Genomic DNA, 23144 nt, shown 5'->3' with positions numbered 1-23144 from the left:
GACAACTTTAACTGTTCATTCCTTGTATAATCCATATTCAATTTATACACGTTTTTCAAACGGTAGGAGAAGCTATAGGGGTATTTAAACAATGAAACAATTATATAATTTAATATGTGAAACAACTACACCTATTTGCGTGAAGAAAAGGGGTTTTGGAGGTTTTAGAAAAGGTTTTGGAGGTTTAGTATGTTTTGGAGGTTTTTGTCTATTCTAGAGTATTAGGTAAATATGATTCTTCAAGCAGACACTTTAGTATTAGGTAAATAGGTTTTGGAGGTTTTTGTCTATTTTAGAATATTAAGTAAATATGACTCTTCAAACAGACTCTTTAGTATTAGGTAAATAGGGCTCTTCAAGGATTAGCACATATCCCAATGAAATCAGGACCACCACTTAAGCCCTTATAACTTTGCTTAAAAACTGAGCTGTTTTGTATTATAGGTTTTATTAGAAAGGAAGTGCAATGCACTGTTGATAGTGAATGAGAACATCACAAGTACGTTCTGCAACTAAAAGGAAAACATACAGGAAAACAATAGAACATAGCATCCCTAGAATATTACTCCCCCGGAGTCGGCCATTCATCACAAGTACGTTCTGCAACTAAAAGGAAAACATACAGGAAAACAATAGAACATAGCATCCCTAGAATATTACTCCCCCGGAGTCGGCCATTATCACACAAGGCCAATCTAGTACCAAATTCCTGAATTGGTACTGTCACCTTTCCTTAGAATTGGACATCCAATACCACGACATGCCTTTGATTTCCCCGACTGTTTGTGATATCAACCATTCTTTGTTCCTGAAAATGTGATGATTTCTATTCTTCTATATTACCCAAATAACAATATATATATATATATATCCAAATGGCCTAATTCAATAAAAGAAGATTGTCATGATCATAACCAAGTCATGGCTGGCCACTTCGACTTGAAAAGATACATCAAATTCAATTCAAAGGCCATGCATTTCGATTATAAGGGGGAGTCTGACAAAGAAAAGGTTATATGGGATCTTTAGACTGGCACTAGTGATCCCTTCAGTCCAAAAGGAAAATGGAACATTACAGTCGACAACAGCTACATGCAATCACCGAGGTAACCTGTGAGCACCGGTTACAATGATCTTGATGTTCGAAACCTACAAATCTAAAAAGTTGATTTCTACTTTCTTAAATCTGAAATCGATATCCTGAATTTTACATATTCTGACATTGTGTTTCTGTTAGAAACAACTTTATCAAGTAAACCTTGTGATCCTTTGCCTTGGAAAGTATAGCAACATCTTAACCATTCCGAAATTTCCACCAAATAAAGGCCCTGAAGTCTATGGTGGTAAGGTACGGTGATACACACTATGGACTACTCCTCCATGGATGATACTGCTGCAACAAAATTCATTAAGGTCGTTGGAATGCAGAAATCAGGATCAGACATTGCAAATGAGTGTGCCATGGGAAATGGTAAGACATCCATATCAGGCCAAAATCATACATCTTAATTATGATACTACTTTTCGATCCAATATCAATTACAAAAAACCTAATGGCTAAACTAATCAAGAAAAACATATATAAAATTAGACGCAAGTGATCCTCAACAAAGCCACCTGAATATTCTTTTGGGTACCCTATACTTTTTCCGCCATTTCAATAGATACTATTTAAAAAATTATTTATTGATTAATGACATATCTTTTTCACAGGATCTATTAAATTGCTGTTCTTACTGAAAAATTGATGAAGGCTGTAGAGGTTCTGCTCGTTGTAGCAACAGTGTCATGTAATGTGCATGGACCCTGGTATGCAGAAATGATCAAGAACATGTGATGTTTGCAAATTTGTCATGTATTGTACATAAGAAGTATGTATGATTTTCGGTAGTGCAGTTGCAGCAAAAGTTGTTAGGGGGGTTGTATATGGTGTAGATAGGATGCTAGACTGATGTTATGTAAAGTTACTTAAGTACACGTGGAAAGTGTTTCAATTAGAGTAGGAAGGGTTTCACGTAGGAAGTGTTTCAATTAGAGTAGGAAGGGTTTCAATTAGAGATCCACGTGGCGTAGCAGACTCAAAAGTTTTGATATTATAGTGCCATGTGGTGTAGCAGACTCAAAAGCTTTGATATTAGAGTGCCACCTAGGAGAGAGAAAAATCTCACCTAGAACTCTCTACTTTAGTATATAGACTAGATTTTGGACTGGGCATACGCCCGAGATCTTTAAGATATTTTGCTTGAAGTAAAAAGTTTCTTTTTTGGTGCGCAATTTTTTGAACATATTGGAAATCAATTGGTAAATATTAAACCAATCAATTATGATAAAACGTGAGAACATTGCTGAGTTAATCTTGATTATTTGCTATCCGTTGCAAAATAACTCCTCTGAGCAGCTCTAAAGTACACCACTATTGTCCGACCTATCATTTCACAATCAATTTTTCATATTCATTTGCTCCATTCCCCCTTCATCGTTTCTTCATCCTTCATGTAAGCCTCAATACTAAAGAAGCTTATATTGCACCTTCTGAAGATGGGGATGCATTATAAGATTTTCATAGTAATTATATTAGAACTACTTAATCTCTTTACTAATGATGTGCCCGCTTACTCAAAGTATAGAACAATATCTTCACGGATCCTCTTTATTAGATCCTTTGAAATGATTATGATTGTTCTATATGTAGAAATCTAGAGTTGACGATAGTATTTCTATAATTGTTGTATATTAGAAAGGCAAAGTTAATTCAAATAAGTTTTCTAATAGTTTAGATATCTCTTAATTAATTAGAGTTAGAACATGCAATATAACTTTTCGATATTAGGTATTCTGGATACCATTGCTCATAAGTCACATTGTGCTAAAAAATTTAGATCCTTACAGAAATGATGAAAAAAGTAAAGAAGTTCTTTGAAGATTAATGCCCAAGCATAGAACAGAAAACAAACTAAGCAGAACTGCTGCTAGAATTAAAGAAAATGGCAGCCAACATTCATTTCTAAGCTTTGACTTGGCTATAGAACTTGGACTTCTACACCATGGTCAAACTTTAATTAAGTGTATGAATTTGAGCTTGATTTCCTCCAAGGTTGGTCTTGAGGTCTGCTTCAACAGTGATTGTCTCAGAGTAACAACATGCATGCTTCTTTGGTCCCGCACAACATCCCTTTATTATTAAGTTTGGGGGAAATTAAACCTCCCATCGGAGTAATGTCCTTCTTAGTCCTATCATTACTTACTGTCAACAGTATGCATGTGACCCATGATAAGCCTTTCCAAGCTTGTATATTTTCTTGTTCATCTACGTATAATAATGATACCCATTTTTCTCTGTCCTAGCTAGCTATAAAGAATGAAACTCTAACTGGATGCCAAGCACCAATACAAGCTACCTTCAACAAATACCAGCCTATGAGTCTTGCCAAGAAGGGGACTAACACCCCATTGAGTCGGACTAACACCCCATTGAGTCACCACACCCTCATAGCCTATGAAACACGGACAAACCTCTTGGCGGGTTGTAAATCTGCAGGAGAGGTGGAGAAAGGGGAGTGAACCGAACGAACCCAGTTTCAAAACTTATCAATATTTACAGATCGAGACAAAGAAACTCGAGAGTGAGTAGTACGATCGATATTCTTATACTCCAGTAGTTTTCTCCATAATTCAGTGCCGAAAGGTGTTATCCTTCTAAATGTTGCCTGCATGAGGTCAAGCTAGATTAGATACCTAATTACATCATATGAATGTAACAATAATTAAATAAAACCCCAAAGATTTGCAAAATTGACTTGTGAAGCATTAGTAGTATGACAGCTCTTTTGCACATCATTCTTTCTCGGCGTGAAGTTTAAAAGACTGCTAATAGTTCCCATTGGGTTGTGATATATGAACTTTTCATAATAATTAGCACATCATAAACTCGTGAGTTGTTTGGGTAAAAATCAACATAACCACACCAATTCAATCAGTTCCGAGTCTTAAATTTTATTCAGCTTATAAAACTCTTGATACTATACTAAGTTGCATGTATAACAATGACCCAATGATTATAATCTTTTTAATCATCTTAGAGAATACTTCTTGCCTAAACATTACGCAAAATGGCACACCTCATTCTTTTTTCTTTTTCTTTATTTTTTGCGTGAATTTCCATTCGACATTAAACTTTTAACCTTATTATGGTATATTATTAGTGGATGTATCTCGACGGAATTTCACCTTTTTTTTTATATATAGTTGTTAGGCATTGGTACATAATGTTAATGTTGGTGTTCGTTATTTTGTCCTTCCAGCATGATGTGGATGCTGATGTACTGAAGGCAGTAATCTTAGCTGATGGTGTAGTGGTGCCTGTTAAGGGTGCAAGATCGGTTAGCTTGTGTCACCGACTCGACCTTCCACTTCCCTTAAATGGCTCTAGAAATGGTCCAACTTATGGGCTTTTAACTCTTGTTGAACATCTCCGTATAGTTTCTCATAACGTACCAAGGTGTTTAAAAGAGTACCAAGGGTGGGTGCTTGCTCAGTACCATGCAATAGGTTAATAATTCTAGGAGAATCTGCCATATTACTCTTGTTCTTTGGTATCCAATTCCAACTGCTATAACTTAGCATCGTCTGATTATTCTCAGCCAAAAGAAATAATCAATCAACAGTGAACAAAAATCCCATGACAATGCGGTTTAGTTTAATGATATGAAGTCACCACTCAAGTCATCATACATGAGAATGTCAAAAGATTATTTACACGTGAGAAGACGTAGATCTTCTATATTTTAGTGAATACCTTATCAAAGTAGACTCATCTATAATGTTTTCATCTTCAATTAAGTCTCGAGTTGCATACCGCCCATACCATATATGTACACTCTCGAGGCAATTATAGATAGTTTCTTAATATCAAAGAAATTATGTTGTGAATTCTCAAAAGTTCCTAATCAAGGTCGAAGTGGCACAAAGGAGTCTAGCAATTTTTTGGTCTGATTGTGTAAACAGGTACAGAAAATGATCTGTCATAAACAAGTACAGGTACAGGTAGTTAAATCAAATGAAATTATAGTATAAGTAAATTGAGCTTATGTCCCTTCATGGGAGTGAATATACAAAGGCCATAAGAAATAATATAATTTGTTTCCACTTTGATCGATCAACTAAGGTAAGTTCTGCTGGCCATGCCATGCTTTCAATATAACCAAGAGAAGAGAAAAAGATCTGTATCATCACTGTACATTATTGCGGCATAGGGTTTCCCCAATGCTTTGTATTAAGACAAAGAAATATAAATCGATCAGGTAATAGTCATTACCTGACCAATTAGTATGATCGCAAATTAGATTCAATGCAAAGACTTTAGATTCTTTAATTTTTATATTTACTTTCTAGCAGCTAACGAAAAACTTACATGCTTATGTTGAACTTAATTTAATTCCAACATTAAAGGGAAATCTATATGTACAGAATTTGTGTGGGTAATTATAAGATTATGCTTCCTATTTTTTAGGAAATAATTTATATAAATTCCAAATTGAAAGAGAATTCCTAATTTTGAAGTTCTTTCCTATTTTTGAGGAATTAGGAATTAGAATGCTTTAAGCAAACAATTTTATAAGATTATGTTTCTTATTTCTTAAGAAATAATCTAATTTGGAAGAGGATTCCTATTTTTGAGGAATTAGGAATTGGAATGTTTTAAGCAATTCGCAATTGATGGACTCTTATGAGAGAGTGCCAAGTAGATATCCACGTCACCACAACTCCATTAGGAGAGGCCACCTAGGATAGAGAAAACTCTATCTCTCATATTAGAGTGCCACCTAGGAAAGAGAAATCTCTCTCTTAGAGGTCTCTATTTTAGTATATAGACTAGATTTTGGACCCGGGCATACGCCCTGGATCTATTAAATATTTTGTGTGCTGAAAAGGCTTTACAAAATGTCTCACACAAATTTTCAAATCAAAATATATTTTTATTGAAAATAAACCAAAATGCGTTAATGACCAGCGATTATGGTGCATAAGTACTTGGAAACTAAGGGATCAAATTGAAATAGCCTCTTCACTTTATGGTTTAGGATATTAATCCGTAATTTTCAAATAGAATTATCTTAAACTCGATCTAGCTTGTATAATAGTTTTCTTAGATTTATGGTGATTTAGCGGCAAATTTTCGAATCAGAATATATTTTTATTAAAAATAAACCGAAATACGTTAATGAGTAGCGATTATGGTGCATAAGTACTTGGAAACTAACGGATCAAATTGAGATAGCCTATTCACTTTGTAGTTTAGGATATTAATCCGTAATTTTCAAATAGAATTATCTTAAACTCGATCTAGCTTGTATAATAGTTTTCTTAGATTTATGGTGATTTAGCGGCAAATTTTTGAATAAGAATAAATTTTTATTGAAAATAAACCAAAATACGTTAATGAGCAGCAATTATGGTGCATAAGTACTTGGAAACTAACAGATCAAATTGATATAGCCTATTCACTTTATAGTTTAGGATATTAATCCGTAATTTTCAAATGGAATTATCTTAAACTCGATCTAGCTTGTATAATAGTTTTATTAGATTTATGGTGATTTAGCGGTAAATCATCACCGTTCGGCATACGTACTAATGTGTACAAATCACTAAAACAGATTGATTGTTTCCATATCCTCAAAGAATATACTACTCCCACTTGAAAAGATTTATCATATGAACGTGTGTCCTATGAATGGGTGCCATTATATTAAATTATTCTAAAAAATATTAGCAACTATGCATAGCTATGAGATATGAAAATTATATTAATTACTCATTTAAATTTCTTGCACCACTCTCTATAAAAAGAAAGCACCAAATCTTGATAAAACTCATAGACTTCTTTTTATTTAGGTTTAATAATAGAAGTTTGATTGAAATTTTGTGAGAATGTCCAATGTGGCGAAGATAATATTGAAGCTATTTGTATAGCAAGGCATTCCCAATCACAATAAAAGAATTATAATAAACACTATTTAAAATGCAAAACTATATTTGTCGATATATTTATTCTCCCTACATATAATACAAATATATTTTAGGGTTATTAGTTCAATGCATTTGCATCAAGTTTCTGATTTTCCATTAATTATTCTTTGAGATTAGTTTAATGTAGTACGTTGCATCCAGTTTCCAATTTCTCATTAATTATTCTTTGAGGTTAGTTCAATACAGTTACATCAAGTTTCCGATTTCTCGTTAATTATTATTTGAGGTTAGTTCAGTGCAATTGCATCCACTTTATGATTTCCAGTTAGTTATTCATTAAATTTAATTCAATACAGTTGCATCTAGTTTTCGATGTTTTGTTAATTAGTCTTTGAGATTAGTTCATTGCATTTGCATCTAGGTTCCAATCTCCTGTTAATTACTCTTTGAAGTTAGTTTAATACATCTGCATCCAGTTTCTGATTTCCCATTAATTATTTTTCTAGGTTAGTTCGAGAGTTTATAATTTCTATACAGTTTGCATACATATAAGAGTCTGTTTTTATAAACTCATTTTCGTTTTTGGTTCCTAATTACTCGTAATTACTCATGTGAGAAGGCTAAAAAAGTGAACATTTATGCTTTGAGGTCAGTGTGATGCAGTTACATCCAACTTCCGATTTTTAGTTAACTATTTTTGGAGGTTATTTCAATGCATTTGCATCCAATTTCTGATTTTCGTTAGTTAATCTCTGATTTAGTTTAATACAGTTGCATCCAGTTTTTGGTTTTCCGTTAATTATTCTTTGAGGTTAGTTCAATGCAGTTACATCCAATTTTCGATTTTATGTTAATTGTTCTTTGAAGTTAGTTCAATGCATTTGCATCAAGTTTCTGATTTCCCGTTAATTATTTTTTGATGTTAGTTCAATACAGTTACATCAAATTTATAATTTCTTGTTAATTATACATTTAGGTTAGTTTAGTACAGTTTCATCCATTTTTCAATGTTTTGTTAATTAGTCTTTAAGATTAGTTCATTGCATTTGGATCCAGTTTCTGATTTTTCGTTAATTATTTTTTTTGGTTAGTTCAATACATTTGCATCCAATTTCCAATTTCCTGTTAATTGTTCTTCGAGGTTAGTTCAATGCATTTGCATCCAGTTTCTGATTTCTCGTTAATTATTATGTGAGATTAGTTTACTGTATTTGCATCTAGTTTCCAATTTCTCATTTATTATTTGATAAAGTTGCATTTGTATATCGTTTCCGATTTCCCATTAATTATTGTTTGAGGTTAGTTCAATGAATTTACAACCTGTTTTCAATTTCCTATTAATTATTTCTTAAAGTTTTGCATCCAGTGTATTTTTTTAGATTAGTTTAGTGCAATTGCATCCGGTTTCTGGTTTCCGATTTCCCATTTATTATTTTTTAAGATTCGTTCCACGCATTTGTATTATGTTTCCAATTTATAATTAATTTTTCTTTGAGATTAGTTCAATGCAGTTGCATCCAGTTTCCAATTTCCAGTTAATTTAATCTTTGAGGGTTAGCTCAATGCATTTGCATCCAGTTTTCGATTTTTTGACAATTATTTTTTTATGTTAGTTTGATGTATTTACATCTAAGTTTTGATTTTCTGCTAATTATTCTTTGAGGTTAGTTTAATGTAGTTGTATCCATATTCCGATTTTCTATTAATTACTTTTTAAGATTAGTTTAATGCTTGCATTTGCATCAAGTTTTCAATTTCCCATTAAATATTATTTGAGGTTAGTTTGATACATTTGCATCCAGTTTTTAGTTCTCCATTAATTATTTTTTGACGTTAGTTTCATTCAGTATTATACATATTTTAAAATATTTGCCATTATTGTTTTGCCGTTATTTTTTTTTTCATTTTCTATTATATATTTTGTGATGTTATTTTTTGTATAATTGTTTTTAACTATGTTTTGAGGCCGTGTTAAGGATATATTCGAAATAAGTCGGTGCTTTATCATAAACACTAAAATTTTATGATTTGTAATATGGAATTAGTTTCTACAAATCACCTATTTTTTAGTAATTTTTTTATTTGATTAAATATATAAGAATTGTAACACTAAAAGTGTTTGATTCGTAATAGGAAATTACCTTCTACAAATCACCTATTTTTTAGCAATTTATTTTTATTTGATCAAATATATAAAAATTGGAAATACACTCAAACTCTCCAAATATAAGAATTAGAAATACACTCAAACTCTCCAGAGAGGCTCCATGTACGTGGGATTGTAGGCTATTAGAAAATATTATCTTTCATATTAGAGTGTCACATAAGATAGAGAAAAGGCTAACTCTCATATTAGAGTGCCACATAGGAGAGAGAAAATCCTCCTTTAAAGGTCTCTGCTTTAGTATATAGATAGTAGATAGTATAAGTAGATAATAGAAGTAGATAAATAGGCTACAAGGATTTTGATTATTTGCAACTGGCAACTGCTCTCTCTGCTACAACTATGACATACTGTGCTGAAACACGCTCATTCTTTTTAAATTCACCTAGCCATGTGCAGCGCATGAGGTTTCAATGGACTTATTTATGATTATTTTTCTTTGCAAGTCTCCCTCAGTGGACAAATATTAATGGAGCGTTGTTGATGAAGAGGTCAGACCTCGTAGCCCGATTCTTCAGGGCAGTTTGAGTAGTTGTTATATTTCAGTAGGTCATAGTTGTTACCACGTCTCTAGGCTATAAACATGGTTTGTTTTGTTTTGCTTTCATAGTTATCTGTAAGGCTTTATAAAAGCCAGTTGAAGTTTTAATAAGCAAGTAAGCCATTCCCATAATTGTTAGTGTTCTCTTTGTTTAATTTCATATCTTCTTAGTTTTCTTTATTTCACATTTGGTATCAGAGCCGAAATCATAGGTGCCTGATTGATCGTTAAGTTTTGAGTGTAAACACAAGAGAAAGTGAGGAAACATAACAGGGTATAGATGGCAGCAGAGAAGGATTCGTTGTTGAGTATTCCTAAACTTGATGGTGACTATAAGCATTGGGCTATGCTCATGGAGAATTTGCTTCGCTCGAAGGAATGGTAGTCATTGGTGGAGACAGATGTAACGCCCGTATTTAAAATACGTAATTTTCTATTTATTAATTAATTTAATTATTTATTTAAAAATTGGATCGGATTGGATTTGGGACATGTGGGCCTGATTTCTGGGCCCGAGTCTGTATTGGGCTTGGGTTTCAAACCCAAGTATATATTCGTATTGTTCTGGAGAATAGGGTTTTTAGAAAATAAAAAAATAATAAAAATGGAGGCAGAGATAAAAGCTGGATTGCTGGAGGGTGGAGCACGATGGTTCGGATGATGAGGGATTCGTCGGGTTTTAATACAGGTGAGTAGTTTAGTTTTCTAGTTCACGGCTACACAGAGATAACTTCACTGTCCAAAAGGTTTTTTGCGCAGTATATTTTTCTGTTTTATTGATTCTGCAGTTATTCTATAGTATGTTGCGGCCTCGTAGAATTGTTAAAATGGTTCATTGTTGGTTTATTGTTTTGGGTTGGACTACTGCTGAAACTCTGTTAAGTGTGTTAATGGCATCATCAAGCCAAAAGAAAGAAAATCGTCCTGTATATTATCTTTTTTTTTTTCTGAACCTTTACAATGTGTAATACGGTGGTTGGGATACGATTTGGACTGTTGAAGCTCGACAGAGCATCAATGGCGGCGGCGCGAGCCCAAAACTTTGTCCTGCCTGTTTTTGTTTGGACTCTGTGCTATGATTTGAACTTGTAGTGTTGTGGTATGATTGAAGATTGTTGGTCTGATGTTTGGGTGATGGTAAGGTGCTGCCAAAGCTTGGAGGCGTTAATGGCGCCGGTGGTTGGGCTGTTTTTGGTGGATTTTGGTTGGTTGAGTGATAATGGGTTGAAGGGGGGTGTGATTGAGTGGGTGAGGGCGGTTGAATAGGGGCTGTTGAAAGCTTGAAGAACCATTAATGGCGGCCCGAATTTTTTTTCAAGATCTAGTTTTGGTGAAGGTTGGATGTTAGGATTTGAGGTTTTTGCGTTAATTAAAGTTAGTGGGTTTTTCGCAGGGATTAAAACCGCCTGGTTAAAAATGGGTGGTGTGTGGAGGAGTGGTGGCCGGATTTTGGTGGCTGGAGGAAGAAGAAATTTGGAGAAGACGACCTGGTGTAGTTTGAGCTGGGCTTGGGCCTTAGTTGTTTAGGTTGGGCCCGGGTGTAGGTTAAGTTATTTGGGCCAAAAACTAATTAGTTCCTTTGGGCCGGTTTAGATTCAGTTGTGGGCCAGTTCAGTTTAAGTTTTTGGGCCTAAACACTAGTTAGTTATTGGGCCGGATTAATCCTTTGTTTCGGACCAGTTTAGTTTAAGTTGTGGACCAGTTTGAGTTTAAGTGTTGGGCCGGTTTCAATTAAATTCTCTGGGCCGAACCTATTGGTGTTTTGAGCCAGTTTCTAATTTTGGTTTTTGGGCTGGTCATATATAACTTAAAATATATCTAAATGGGTCTTTCAACATTTAAATTTCCGGGTTCTAAGGTTTGAGCTTGGCCAGTTGGGTCCGAACCATTACCTTAGTCATGAGCCCATGAGCCATGCACATTGACCTTAGCCACGAACCATGGCTATGACCCTGAACCTGTGGAACATGGAAACGACAGTTTGACTTTGACAATGATAGTTTGACTTTGACTTTGATCGTTGACTTTGACCATGACGTGATGACTTTGACTTTGACCATGACTGTTGACCATTGAACGTTGACTTTGACAATGACAGTTTGACTTCGACCATGATGTGTTGACTTTGGCCATGACGTGTCGACTTTGACTTTGACCGTTGACCATTGACTGTTGACTTTGACCTTTGATCGTTGACTGTGGAATGTTGACTTTTTCCAGTTTTTCTCATATTTAAGAATATGGACAAATATAGTAATAAAATATTGTCGAAAATTATATAACGTTGTTTGTCATTATCTAATTAAGATTTGACGTGAGTAGTGTGTAAAGCATATATATATTGGGCTTTGATTGTGGACTGTTGACTGTTTAATTGTGTTACGTTTTTATATATTAAATTGTTTGGACAAATCAAATGCTAAAATACTGTGGAAGCTTGTATAAATTTGGTGGTCATTATCTAATTAAGATTTGACGTTGATATTGTGACATTATATAATATGTTGGGATATATATATTAAATGCAATAGTTTTGGAGACATAGATTTATGTATAATCGCTCCATTATTATATATGTGAGATGCTACTATGAGGTAGTATAGTATTGGTGAATATTTGCCCACGGGATTGTGGCTTAGTGCAATAATATATTGGCACGTGAAAGAATGAGAATGGTTATGAGATATATTGAGATATTTCTAAATATTGTGGCTTAGTGCAATAAGGTAATTGACCTGCACGTGATATAGTGGAATGATTGAGTCATAAATGTATGACACCGGAATAAATTACGTAACAAAAATCCTAGAACCTGACTACCACAACTCATGTGATTTGCCCTGTGTGGGCGTATGTGATATGATTGGCCCTTGTGTAGGGTGTATATATATATGAGATGTTGATTGACCCATGTGTTGGGCAATCGTAGCCGAATAGTGGCTTGATTATTCCGTTCGCAAAATAGAACGAGACACGCGATATTTTATGCCGAATAGTGGCAGTACTTACATAATGGCTTTCGTGTGAGGGTCACCTGGTGTGCGGCATCCCGCTCAGGGTAGTTACGCACGGAGTGGTACATTATGTAAGGGGAGGCATATGGATGTACATGTTCGGCGTTGGGAAGCAATTGTGGTAGCCAGGGAAACTAGGTAAGACATAAATACGACGTGATTTTAGGGACACACAAAGAAAGCCTTAATTAATATAATTATGGTAATGTGTTGGTTAATAATATATTTTGAAATATATGATTGTAGATGGTTTTGCATAAGTGTGGGTCAAACTAATTACTTGGGTAGAGACGACCCACTCTGTATTTGAGCATGAAATGCGGTACGGATATAATATGTTTGGTTGGTTATTTGTTTAGTTAGAACCTAAGGCGCCTCGATAGAGGAACTACATGCCTTATTTATTATGAGTATAGTTTGTTGTGTGGTTAGTGGGAAGTTAAGGCGCCTCAATGGAGGAACTACCTGCCTTAATTATTGTACTTAAGGATGTTGTATTAGTTATTGGAAGTTAAGGCGCCTCGGGGAAGGAACTAACTGCCTTATGGATTGTATATATATATGTATAAATATATGTTGTATTTTAGAGCTACTCACACCAGTATTTTTATAATGTTAACCCGATTTGCATGTTTGCTTATCGGGTGTGTTCATTAAATGAACATAGTTGAAAGTCTTGACAGGTTTAGTGTTGAAGAAGGTTGGTTGCTGCTTGAGGTTTGCGTTAGCGTTGCATTTCAGGATATGTTTTGTTTTCCCTTGAGGTGATATAGATTTTCAGTTGAGATAAGGTTATTTGCATTTTCATTTGTTAATTTTTGTAATGAAGAGGACTTTTGTTTAAGTTAAAATTTTTATTGGTTTTTAATTATTCGTACATTTAAACTGTTTATGGGTTTTTGGAAGTTGAGAGTGCGTCACACCTCGGAGATCGAAGAGTCGGGAACAAATAATGTTTTTTCCGAATTCTGTCAAAATTCGGGGTGTGACAACAGGAGTCATAGAACCAACAAGAGGAGAGGTTCTTAATGGTGCACAGAGAGCAGATCTTGCAGCGATGAAGCTGAAGGATCTAAAGGTAAAGAATTACCTTTTCCAGGGCATAGACAAGACTACTTTGAAAACCATTCTTCAGAAGGACACAGCCAAGCAGATTTGGGATTCCATGAAAACAAGATATCAAGGGAATGAGAGAGTCAGAAATGCACAGCTGTAGACATTCAGAAGAGATTTCGAGGTGCTCGAGATGAAGTTGGGAGAATCAATCAATGATTACTTCTCAAGAGTGATGATTGTTGCAAACAGTATGCATAATTTAGGAGAAGATCTGCAGGATGCAAAGATTGTTGAAAAGGTATTGCGCTCCTTGTCTGAGAAATACAATTATATTGTATGTTCGATTGAAGAGTCGAAGAATATCAAACGCTTGTCAGTTGATGAATTGCAAAGCTCTTTGTTAGTTCATGAGCATAAATTTTGGAGGCATTCAAGTGGGGAAGAACAAGCACTCAAAGTCACTCATGCTGAAGGGAGTAATGTGAGGGGGCGTGGAAGAACAACCTTTCAAGGAGGAAGGGGCAGAGGAAGAGGCCGACAGACCTATGACAAAGCTACGATCGAGTGTTACAAATGTCACCAGCTTAGACATTATCAATATGATTGTCCAATGGGGGAAAAGAAGGCAAACTATGTGGAGTTTGATGAGTCAGAGGAACTGCTGCTTATGGCATATGTGGAAATGCGCGGAGGTAATCGAAATAATTTATGGTTCCTTGATTCTGGTTGTAGTAACCATATGTGCGGTGATCGCTCTTTATTTGTGATTTGGATGAGAGTTTCACACACATAGTGAGGCTTGGAAATAATATGAGGATGAATGTGGTTGGGAAAGGGAATGTAAGACTGTTTCTGGAGGGTGCTAGTCACGAGGTCACGGAGGTCTTCTATGTGCCTGAGTTACAAAATCATCTTCTTAGCATTGGTCAGTTGCAAGAGAAAGGCCTAGCTATGCTGATTCAATCTAATGAATGTCGAATTTATCATCCCTCAAGAGGCTTGTTTATCCACACTGACATGACTACAAATAGAATGTTTGCCTTGCTATCCGAGTCACAGCCAGCAGAGAAGCAATTGAAGAAAGAGGTATGCTTGCAAGCAGAAACTCAAGACATGACTGATCTTTAGCATCGGAGGTATGGTCACCTTGGTTACCAAAGCTTTAAAGGGGATTAAATCTAAGGTGGCGAGTATAAGTAATGATGATTGGGAAAAGTTCGATCTTCAAGCTTGTTCATCAATCCGATTATGTCTTGCTAATGAGGTCATGTATAGTGTGATAGGAGAAAATATCGTTGCCAGTATTTGGCTCAAACTAGAGTCTATGTATATGACCAAGAGCATGACGAACAAGATGTACCTTAAGAAGCGTATTTATCGGTACATGATGGTGGATGCACTACAACAAATATGACATATGACATCGCTAATTTTATATCACTTTCAGCGAAGTGATGTCATAAGAAAACTATGACATCACTTTTTCTTAGCATGTGATGTAATAATTATCACAATTTTTTTTAACATCACTTATTTTCAGGAAGGCGATGTAGTAGAGTTGTACAACATCATTTTAATTAGTGATGTCGAGATAGTGATGTAATAACACTATTTTACGTCACTCGCTGTGTCACTTATAAAGTGATGTAATATCTATGTATTCAACATCACCTTAAAGGTGTTGTCACTCACCGTGTCAATTATAAAGTGATGTAATATCTATATATTCAACATCACTTTAAAAGTGAATTTGCCAAGTTTTCGAAATCACTTATAATGTGACTTCCAGAAGTATTATTATTAATATATCTCTTAATTAAGTTAATTAGTTAGAAAAAGACCATCTAAAAAATTAGGTTAAATAGAAATGAAACAGGTGAAAATAAAAATAGAAAATAGAAAATAAAAAATAAAAAAATGACCAATACCCAAAAGGCTTAAACCCCATAAGCAAGGTCCAAACCATAAATTTATAAGACCTAATACATACTGAAGAAGAAAATTAAGAATGGATCTTGCCCCTCACTTATAAATTTCGGGATTTTAGGGATAATTTTTAGTATTTTATTTTCCAAAACCCTACAATCCTTCATTAAACTGAAATCGAAGATTGATTGACGCTGCAAAACGAGCTTGATATTAATCGATTACAACATTGAAAGGTTTTAGATCGAGCGAGTAAGGTTTTTCAATTTTAAACTTTGTTTTCTGATTAAATTGTGAATACAAATACCATGCAAATGAGCAAGGAACGAAGTTGCTTCTCTAATAACACTGTTGAATAGAAGAAGATGGATCTTTGACTCGCTATCTAGCTCACAGAGAGGGTTTTCTTTAAACGAGGGAATGCTTTATAGGGAGGGGTGGTTTCCGAACAAGAGCCTTTAACTTTTTTCGGGGGTAGCGATGCGGGTCCTAGTCATCGCTACCCCCTGATGCCAATAGCTGTCTCGGGGAGTTGAGTTGGGGGCTTTCTCTTATGGTTGCTTCTGGGTCCAGTCTAAGGTTGGTTCTAAGGATGGTTTGGAACCCTTACCTTGAACAGGAGCTTCAACTTAAAGTAGCCATTTGGTGTCGAAGCTAAAACTGCAGGATCAGTTGTAGATGAAGCTTAATTGTCTTGTCTGCTAGCTACTATCCCTCTGATTATCGATGTTGGGTATTTTACCATTTGATTTATTACATTCTATTGTTGCATCTTATCTTCATGGGGTATCTGTTTGTTTATTAAAATTTGATGTTTGTCAGGTGCACTACACGAGAACAACCATTTTGTAACAGAGACAATTTTAGGTTAGTAACATATATCCGTTAGTAATGAAGTAACAGATATATCCATTACACATGGAAACAACTCTTACCAAATATTCATCAAAATAATAATTAGATAATTGAGTCAAATAATTAGATAATTGGGTCACGGTTATCTTGCCCATTTCTTACATTTTTATCCGTCAAAAAAAAAAAAAAAAAAAAAAAAAAAAAAAAAAAAAAGACATAAAAGAAAATTAAACTTGTAATCTAATTGACCATTCTAATTTCATAGTCCCCCCTTAAAAAAAATTCGTCTAACACTTAATAGTCCTTACTGTGGTTTCCCCTCATCTCGACTAAACCCTAAATTCTTCTCATTTCCAAAGCTAGGTCAAAGAGGAAAACTTGAAGAAGTAGCTGAGGAAGACGAGGTAAACTCACACCATTGATTTCTCTCTATTGTGAACAGATTACTCTCCCTTGCGAACTGATTTCTCTCATCGCAAAAGTTCTAATTTCTTTTTCTTTTGGGTTATAAAATTTGGGCATTGCAGATTCTTAAAGTAGGTATCTTTTGATTTCGGTGTATGTTTTTTTTTTTTTGGTTTTCGGTCTGCAGTTTTTCAGAACTTGGAGATATTGGAATCATCACAGTTGGATCTTGCAACTCCAAGCTATAACTACCCACAGTGATATTGAATGCACTTTCTAAATATTGAGGTAATAACAATTTATACTGTAGGTGGTGTTTCGATGTATTTCAGTTCTTGGAGCTTTGTGTTATCCCTGGTTACACGTTCTCCAAATATGCTACCACTAGTCTATTCTAAAAAGTTGTTGTTGGAAATATTAAAGCAATGCTTTATGGAGTGAAGTTCATTCCTAGGGAACAACTTACCACTTAAAGTTCTTTATTGTTTTATATATGCATAATACTTCATCAAATTTTGAATTACGTTGCTTAGTTTTATTGAATGTTTGATGTTATTATGGTTTTCAAGCATTTGGATCCTATGCCGAAAGAAAGGAATAATAGAAAAGATAAAAGAAAGTAGAAGAAAAAAGAAGGATTTGAAGTATGATAGTTCTGATGAAGAGAAAATAAAGAAAATTTCTAGTAGGAAAAAATGGTACTCATCTAATGATGATGATGATAGTTCTTCTTCCCCATTGTCTAGAAGTGGTATAGGTGATGGGAGTAAGAGAAAAGAGAAGAAAATGGAGGAAAGGAGAGAAAAAAAAAGGAAGAGAAGTAGTAATTTATCAGAGAGTTCTTCTTCGGAAAGTGAAGAAGATTCTATTGCCCATGATGTTAAAGAATTCTATTCATCTAATGACCTCAAATTTGTCTCTCTGCTTAGCTAAAAGACTAAAGACCCACATTGATATATCTGTTTGAAATTGTGGAAAGTCTTCTATAAGAGCTCCATTGCTGATTGGCTTGCACTTGAATAGTGTTGTAAACACTGCATCAATGGTAGCAGAAACTCTCCCATTTCTCCGATTCCTTACGATATGAGAATGATTGTATAAGACTCGATCAGTATAAGACTCTCGATTTGAAACAAACAGACGCTTAACCCAATACTCAAGCCATAGTTAAAATACTTAATATGTTTTTGGTTTTTGTAACAAGGTTTAGGCTTATATTAGGCCAGACCCCTACCTGCTGCAGCTGTATTTGCTTCTCTACAAGATCAAGTAAGTTGACTATTTTTTGTGATATTTTATCACTCATATGGCTCATAGTTCCTAAAGTTAATTATTTGTGTTTTAAGTTCATAATCTGGTGAGGGGGAATGCTGACTTTATTGGCAATACTGAATACTAAGTGTGAATTGCACTAGAATGTTTGATTTCTAATGCTAGATGTCATGCAAGCCAAATAAAATGAGAGAAAGGGTTCTGAACCCATTTTCATGATGTTTATTTTTCTAAAGCTATAGTGTTTTAGCTTAAAAAAGGATTCCAAGTAAATGGCCTACATGTTTTTCTCTTCAATTTCTAGACGACATTTTTTATATTGCTAGTGCTCATTCCACCTAATGCACACCATTGGATGTCTGTTTCTCTATATTGCGTCTTTTTTTTGGTTGAGACAAGTTTGGCTAACACACAAGCTGGTAAGAGCTACACAAGTTGATTTGTCTCCTCCTTTTGTTTACCTTTAATAGGGAGAAGGATCATATACTATTAAGTTTAGTAGATGAAATAGGTCATGCTATCAAAGTGTCTAGTTATGTAGTCAAATAATTAGTTATGATATGCTCTATTGTTTACATTTTCTTGTTACATGTGAAATTACAAGATGGACTCACATTCAGTGTCTAGTTATACATTAAATCCTCTTTTCTTTATCATTGGCTTTCTATGTTTCTTTCCTTAGGCTCCTACTATATCTACTAAATGACATTTTAGATACCTCTATAAATAAATGTTTGAGTGTAACCTTGTGTGGTGCTGATATCATGAACAAATTAGGGTTTTTTTTTTTTTTTTTTTTTTTTTTTTTTTTAATTTTTTTTTCTGATAGTATTTGATGTGTGTTGTAAAATCCAGAGAACCCAGCTGGGTTTTGGGGTTTATTTCTAGCTGGACAAGATGAGGTTGTCACATATATTTATATTGTTAGATTTTAAACAATTGATTAGTGCCTTGGTTCATGCCTTGTATTATTCTTGCTGCCTATACCTTGTATTATTCTTGCACTTCCAAAATCACGGGAAACAGACATGTACATATAGAGAAGGAGAGAAACTAAGTAAGGTCTAGTTCATGGTAATGTGAGTTTTATAATATGGATATTTGATACAGTAGCTAGCATTTTTTCCATGATTATATTTTTTTTTTCTTTTGTTCTTCTCATAACTTGTTACTTACCATGGCATATATACTTCGGAAATGTAAGAAAATGACAAACGATTGCCAAGCTATTACATGGATTTGTTGTATTGTTATGGATTTATTATCAAATTGATACTTGAACAAATCATTCTCTATTTGAAGATAGTACGGAGGAATGTTAAAAGGCTAGACCATGGAACTTGACTTTGCTTGTTATGTTTGTCAATATATGTCTATCCGTATATGGTTGAAATGAATCAAGGAAGGAAATAGGAAAGCTCATTGAGATGGAACTTGACAACGTTTTTATTTTAACTTAACCTCCAACCAGCTTTTGGCACAGGGTTGGACCTGATCTTGAACAGAAGTAATTGTCTTCTGTAGAACTTCCTTTGTCATTCAGGTACTATATTATGCGGATGTTCCGTCTGTTTATTTTCCTTTTATAAAATTTGCATTGATTTTCTAGTACAATGTTTCATACTGCAAAAAAAGAAAACATAGTGATTTGTTAGGCTATGATAGGTTCTTGGACTAAATTGATTGTATCAAGCCAGGCTGTGATAGGTTCTTGGTTGGGTGATTGTGGTTCTCTTTGACTCATTTCGGTACTGCAGATTAGATTTTGTTGGTATATGTTGGCTCGTTACACTTTTTTGTATATGGTGTAATATTTGTAATTGGAGATGATATCTGTGTGATGAATGTGATTTTAAGATACATTTCATCTTTATTTGATCATAAATGACCAGGAAAATGGTATTATATTAGGATGATATTGACACTTTTGTTTTTTTTATTATATTTTATTATTATTTTATTATTTTTTTGATAAATTGGACATCACTTTTAAAGTGATTTATAGAGTTATTTCACATCACTTTCCAAGAAATTTGGAATTTGAATGAAACGTCACTTCCAAAGGGATGTTAATCGGCCTTATTGATTTCACTTAAAAGGTGATGTTAAACGTTATAACATCACTTGTGGACATCAATTAAAAAGTGATGCAAAGATATAACATCACTTGTGGACATCAATTAAAAAGTGATGTGAAGTAACATCACTTGTGGACATCGTTTAAAAAGTGATGTGGAAAACCCTGACTTTTCACGTCGCCACCATTCACATCACTCTCAAAAGTGATGTCTTATACTTTTGACATCACTTTTTAATTGATGGGAAATGCCATTTATGTTGTAGTGATGGTTCAACGATGCAAGAGCACGTTAGTGAGTTCCGTCGGCATGTTTAATGTGGGCATGAAAATGGATGATGAGGATCAAACGGCATGTTTAATATTCTCCTTACCAGAAAGCTATGAGCATCTAATGACTACATTTATGAACAGAGAAGACGTTGATCTTGACGAAGTTCAGAGTGCTCTTCTTTCTTATGAGTTGATAAAGAAGACACGTGTAGAGAATAGCATTGATGCAGGTCAAGGGCTAGTGGCAAGAGAAAAGTCGTATGAAAAGGCTTCTACAAGCAATGAGAAGTTTAGGTCCAAGTCAAAGAAGCCTTTGACACATGTGAAGTGCTATAATTGCGATGAAAAAGGGACATTATGTAAGTAATTGTCTTCACCCGAAGAAAGAGAACAAGAGAGATGGTAAGAAGAAAGGTAAGGCAAAAATTGAGGCAAGTTATGCTTTAGGCTCTGAAGGGGACAAGTTGAGTCTCTGTGTGTCCACACAAGACTATATAGCCAAAAGGTGGATTCTTGATTCTGGATGTTCCTACTACATGTGCCCGAATAAAAAGTGGTTTACTTCTTATGAGAGCATTGATGGTGGTTCCATTTTGATGGGTAATGATGTTGCTTGTAAGACGGTATGAATTGGAACTATACAGATCAAGATGCATGATGGTGTAGTAAGGACTTTAACTGATGTGAGGCATGTTCCTGAGCTAAAGAAAAACCTTATTTCTCTTGGTACCTTGGATTCCAAAGGCCACAAGTTTGTGGGCGAAGGTGGAGTCCTAAAGATTGTTAGTGGCTCTTTAACTGTTATGAAGGGTCAAAGGCATGGAACCTTGTATACTTTGATGGGTAGTACGGTGATAGGCGATGTAGCAGTGGTTGTATGTAGTGATGATTCTGAATGCACTAAGATGTGGCATATGCGACTTGGGCATATGAGCGAAAAGGGTTTGTTTGAGTTGTGCAAGCGAGGGTTCTTGAAGGACTTGAAGAAGCTAAGTATGGGGTTCTGTGAGCATTGCGTTTATGGGAAGCAGTGCAGAGTCAAGTTCAAGTCAAGCAAGCAAGCACACGACAACAGGTATCCTTGACTATGTGCATACAGATGTTTTGGGACCCTCCAGAGTGGCTTCTAAAGGAGGTAACCGTTATTATATCTCATTCATAGATGATCATACCCGCTATGTGTGGGGGTGTATATGATGAAAATGAAAGATGAAGTGTTTGAGACATTTAAAAAGTGGAAGGCAAAGGTTGAGAATCGCACAGATAGGAAGGTAAAGACACTACAGTCTGACAATGGTACTGAGTATACCTATGGGCCTTTCGAAGAGTTTTGTGCGCAACAGGGAATTGCCAGACATTGGATAGTCAGGGGCATGCCTCAGCAGAATGGAATGGCAGAGAGGATGAATAGAACCTTGCTTGAAAGAGCGAGATGTTTGTTGTTTAATGCCAGTCTAGGCAAAGAGTATTGGGCAGATGCAGTGTCCATGGCGTGTTACCTGTTTAATAGGTCACCAGTTCCAGCTATAGATTGCAAGACACCTTATGAGGTGTAATCAGGTAACCCAGCTGATTATAGTATTTTGCAAGTATTTGGATCGACTGCTTACTACCATGTAAGGGAGAGCAAGCTAGATCCTAGAGCTGAGAAAGCCATATTTTTAGGCTTTGCAAATAGGGTAAAAGGATATAGATTGTGGTGTCTAGAAGACCACAAGTTCCTGGTCAGCAGAGATGCTACATTTGATAAGACTTACGTGTTATCTTTCAGTAAGCTAGAAAGAGCTGGGCAAAATGGTGAGTCTATAGAAGTTCAAGCCACTGAGCTTAAGTTGTCTGATGCAGCAGATGACTGGTTGGTTCATAATGAGGTACCAAATCATGGAACCACACAGCAACAGGAAGAAGAGCAAGAGCATCCGCATCTTGTATTGGCTGACCCTAGGCCAACGAGACAAGTTAAAGAAGTGCACAAATATGGGCACGAGAAGCTGGTGAAACACTATGGTCAGGTGGATTTAGTGGCATATGCACTGAATATCGAAGATGATGAGCCAGATAGTTTCAAGGAAGTTGTTAGAGATGCTCATTACAGAGATTGGTTGGTTGCTATGCAAGAAGAGATGGAGTCTCTTGATAAAAATCACACATGGGACCTAGTTTTATTGTCAAAGGGCAAAAGAACTATCGACAATAAATGGGTGTTCAGAAAGAAAGAGGTCTTTCATAAGTCCGACAGTACTGGGTACAAGGCAAGAGTAGTAGCAAAGGGTTTCTCACAAAAGGAAGGAGTCGACTACAATGAGGTATTTTCTCCGGTGGTAAAACATACTTCCATTCGTGTGTTATTAAGTTTAGTTGCTCACTTCGACTTGGAGTTAGAGCAACTTGATGTGAAAACTGCTTTCTTGCATGGGGACTTGGAGGAAGAGATCTATATGAGACAACTTGAATGGTTTGTCATTGCTGAGAAAGAAGATCATGTATGCAAATTGAATCGGTCACTGTACGGGTTAAAGCAATCGCCCAGGCAATGGTATAAGCGCTTTGACACGTTCATGATGCAACATGAGTACACCCGAAGTAAGTATG

The 23144-nt window shown here is 35.2% G+C and overlaps 1 protein-coding gene and 1 long non-coding RNA gene across 3 annotated transcripts; both read left to right on the top strand.

Moving 5' to 3' along the window:
* The first annotated feature begins 13934 nt into the window (after positions 1 to 13934).
* On the top strand, positions 13935 to 14872 carry LOC147518087 (uncharacterized). Its single transcript, XM_086593812.1, has 2 exons — positions 13935 to 14436; positions 14538 to 14872. The coding sequence occupies exons 1-2, from the start codon at positions 13935 to 13937 to the stop codon at positions 14870 to 14872; spliced, it is 837 nt and encodes a 278-aa protein (XP_086449938.1).
* Positions 14873 to 16718: 1846 nt separating this feature from the next.
* LOC147518086 (uncharacterized) lies at positions 16719 to 19841 on the top strand. Of its 2 annotated transcripts, none has more exons than XR_015213994.1 (4): positions 16719 to 16929; positions 17118 to 17218; positions 18135 to 18199; positions 19686 to 19841. It is a non-coding gene; the product is annotated as an uncharacterized LOC147518086 (long non-coding RNA). The 2 variants fall into 2 exon arrangements; XR_015213993.1 differs by having other exon boundaries at positions 16722 to 16929; positions 19674 to 19841.
* Positions 19842 to 23144: the final 3303 nt, after the last annotated feature.

The sequence above is a fragment of the Coptis chinensis genome, chromosome 2, assembly GCF_015680905.1.
Source record: "Coptis chinensis isolate HL-2020 chromosome 2, ASM1568090v1, whole genome shotgun sequence".
NCBI lineage: Eukaryota > Viridiplantae > Streptophyta > Magnoliopsida > Ranunculales > Ranunculaceae > Coptis > Coptis chinensis.
Note: the sequence above shows the minus strand (reverse complement) of the source record. Positions and strands in the feature narration are given on the sequence as shown.

Bases quoted from the DNA above. Each gene is read 5' to 3' on its own strand.
- LOC147518087 (XM_086593812.1), top strand. From the start codon at position 13,935: ATGAAGTTGGGAGAATCAATCAATGATTACTTCTCAAGAGTGATGATT. The intron at 14,437-14,537 runs GTAATCGAAATA...TCACACACATAG, and splicing joins ATATGTGGAAATGCGCGGAG to TGAGGCTTGGAAATAATATG.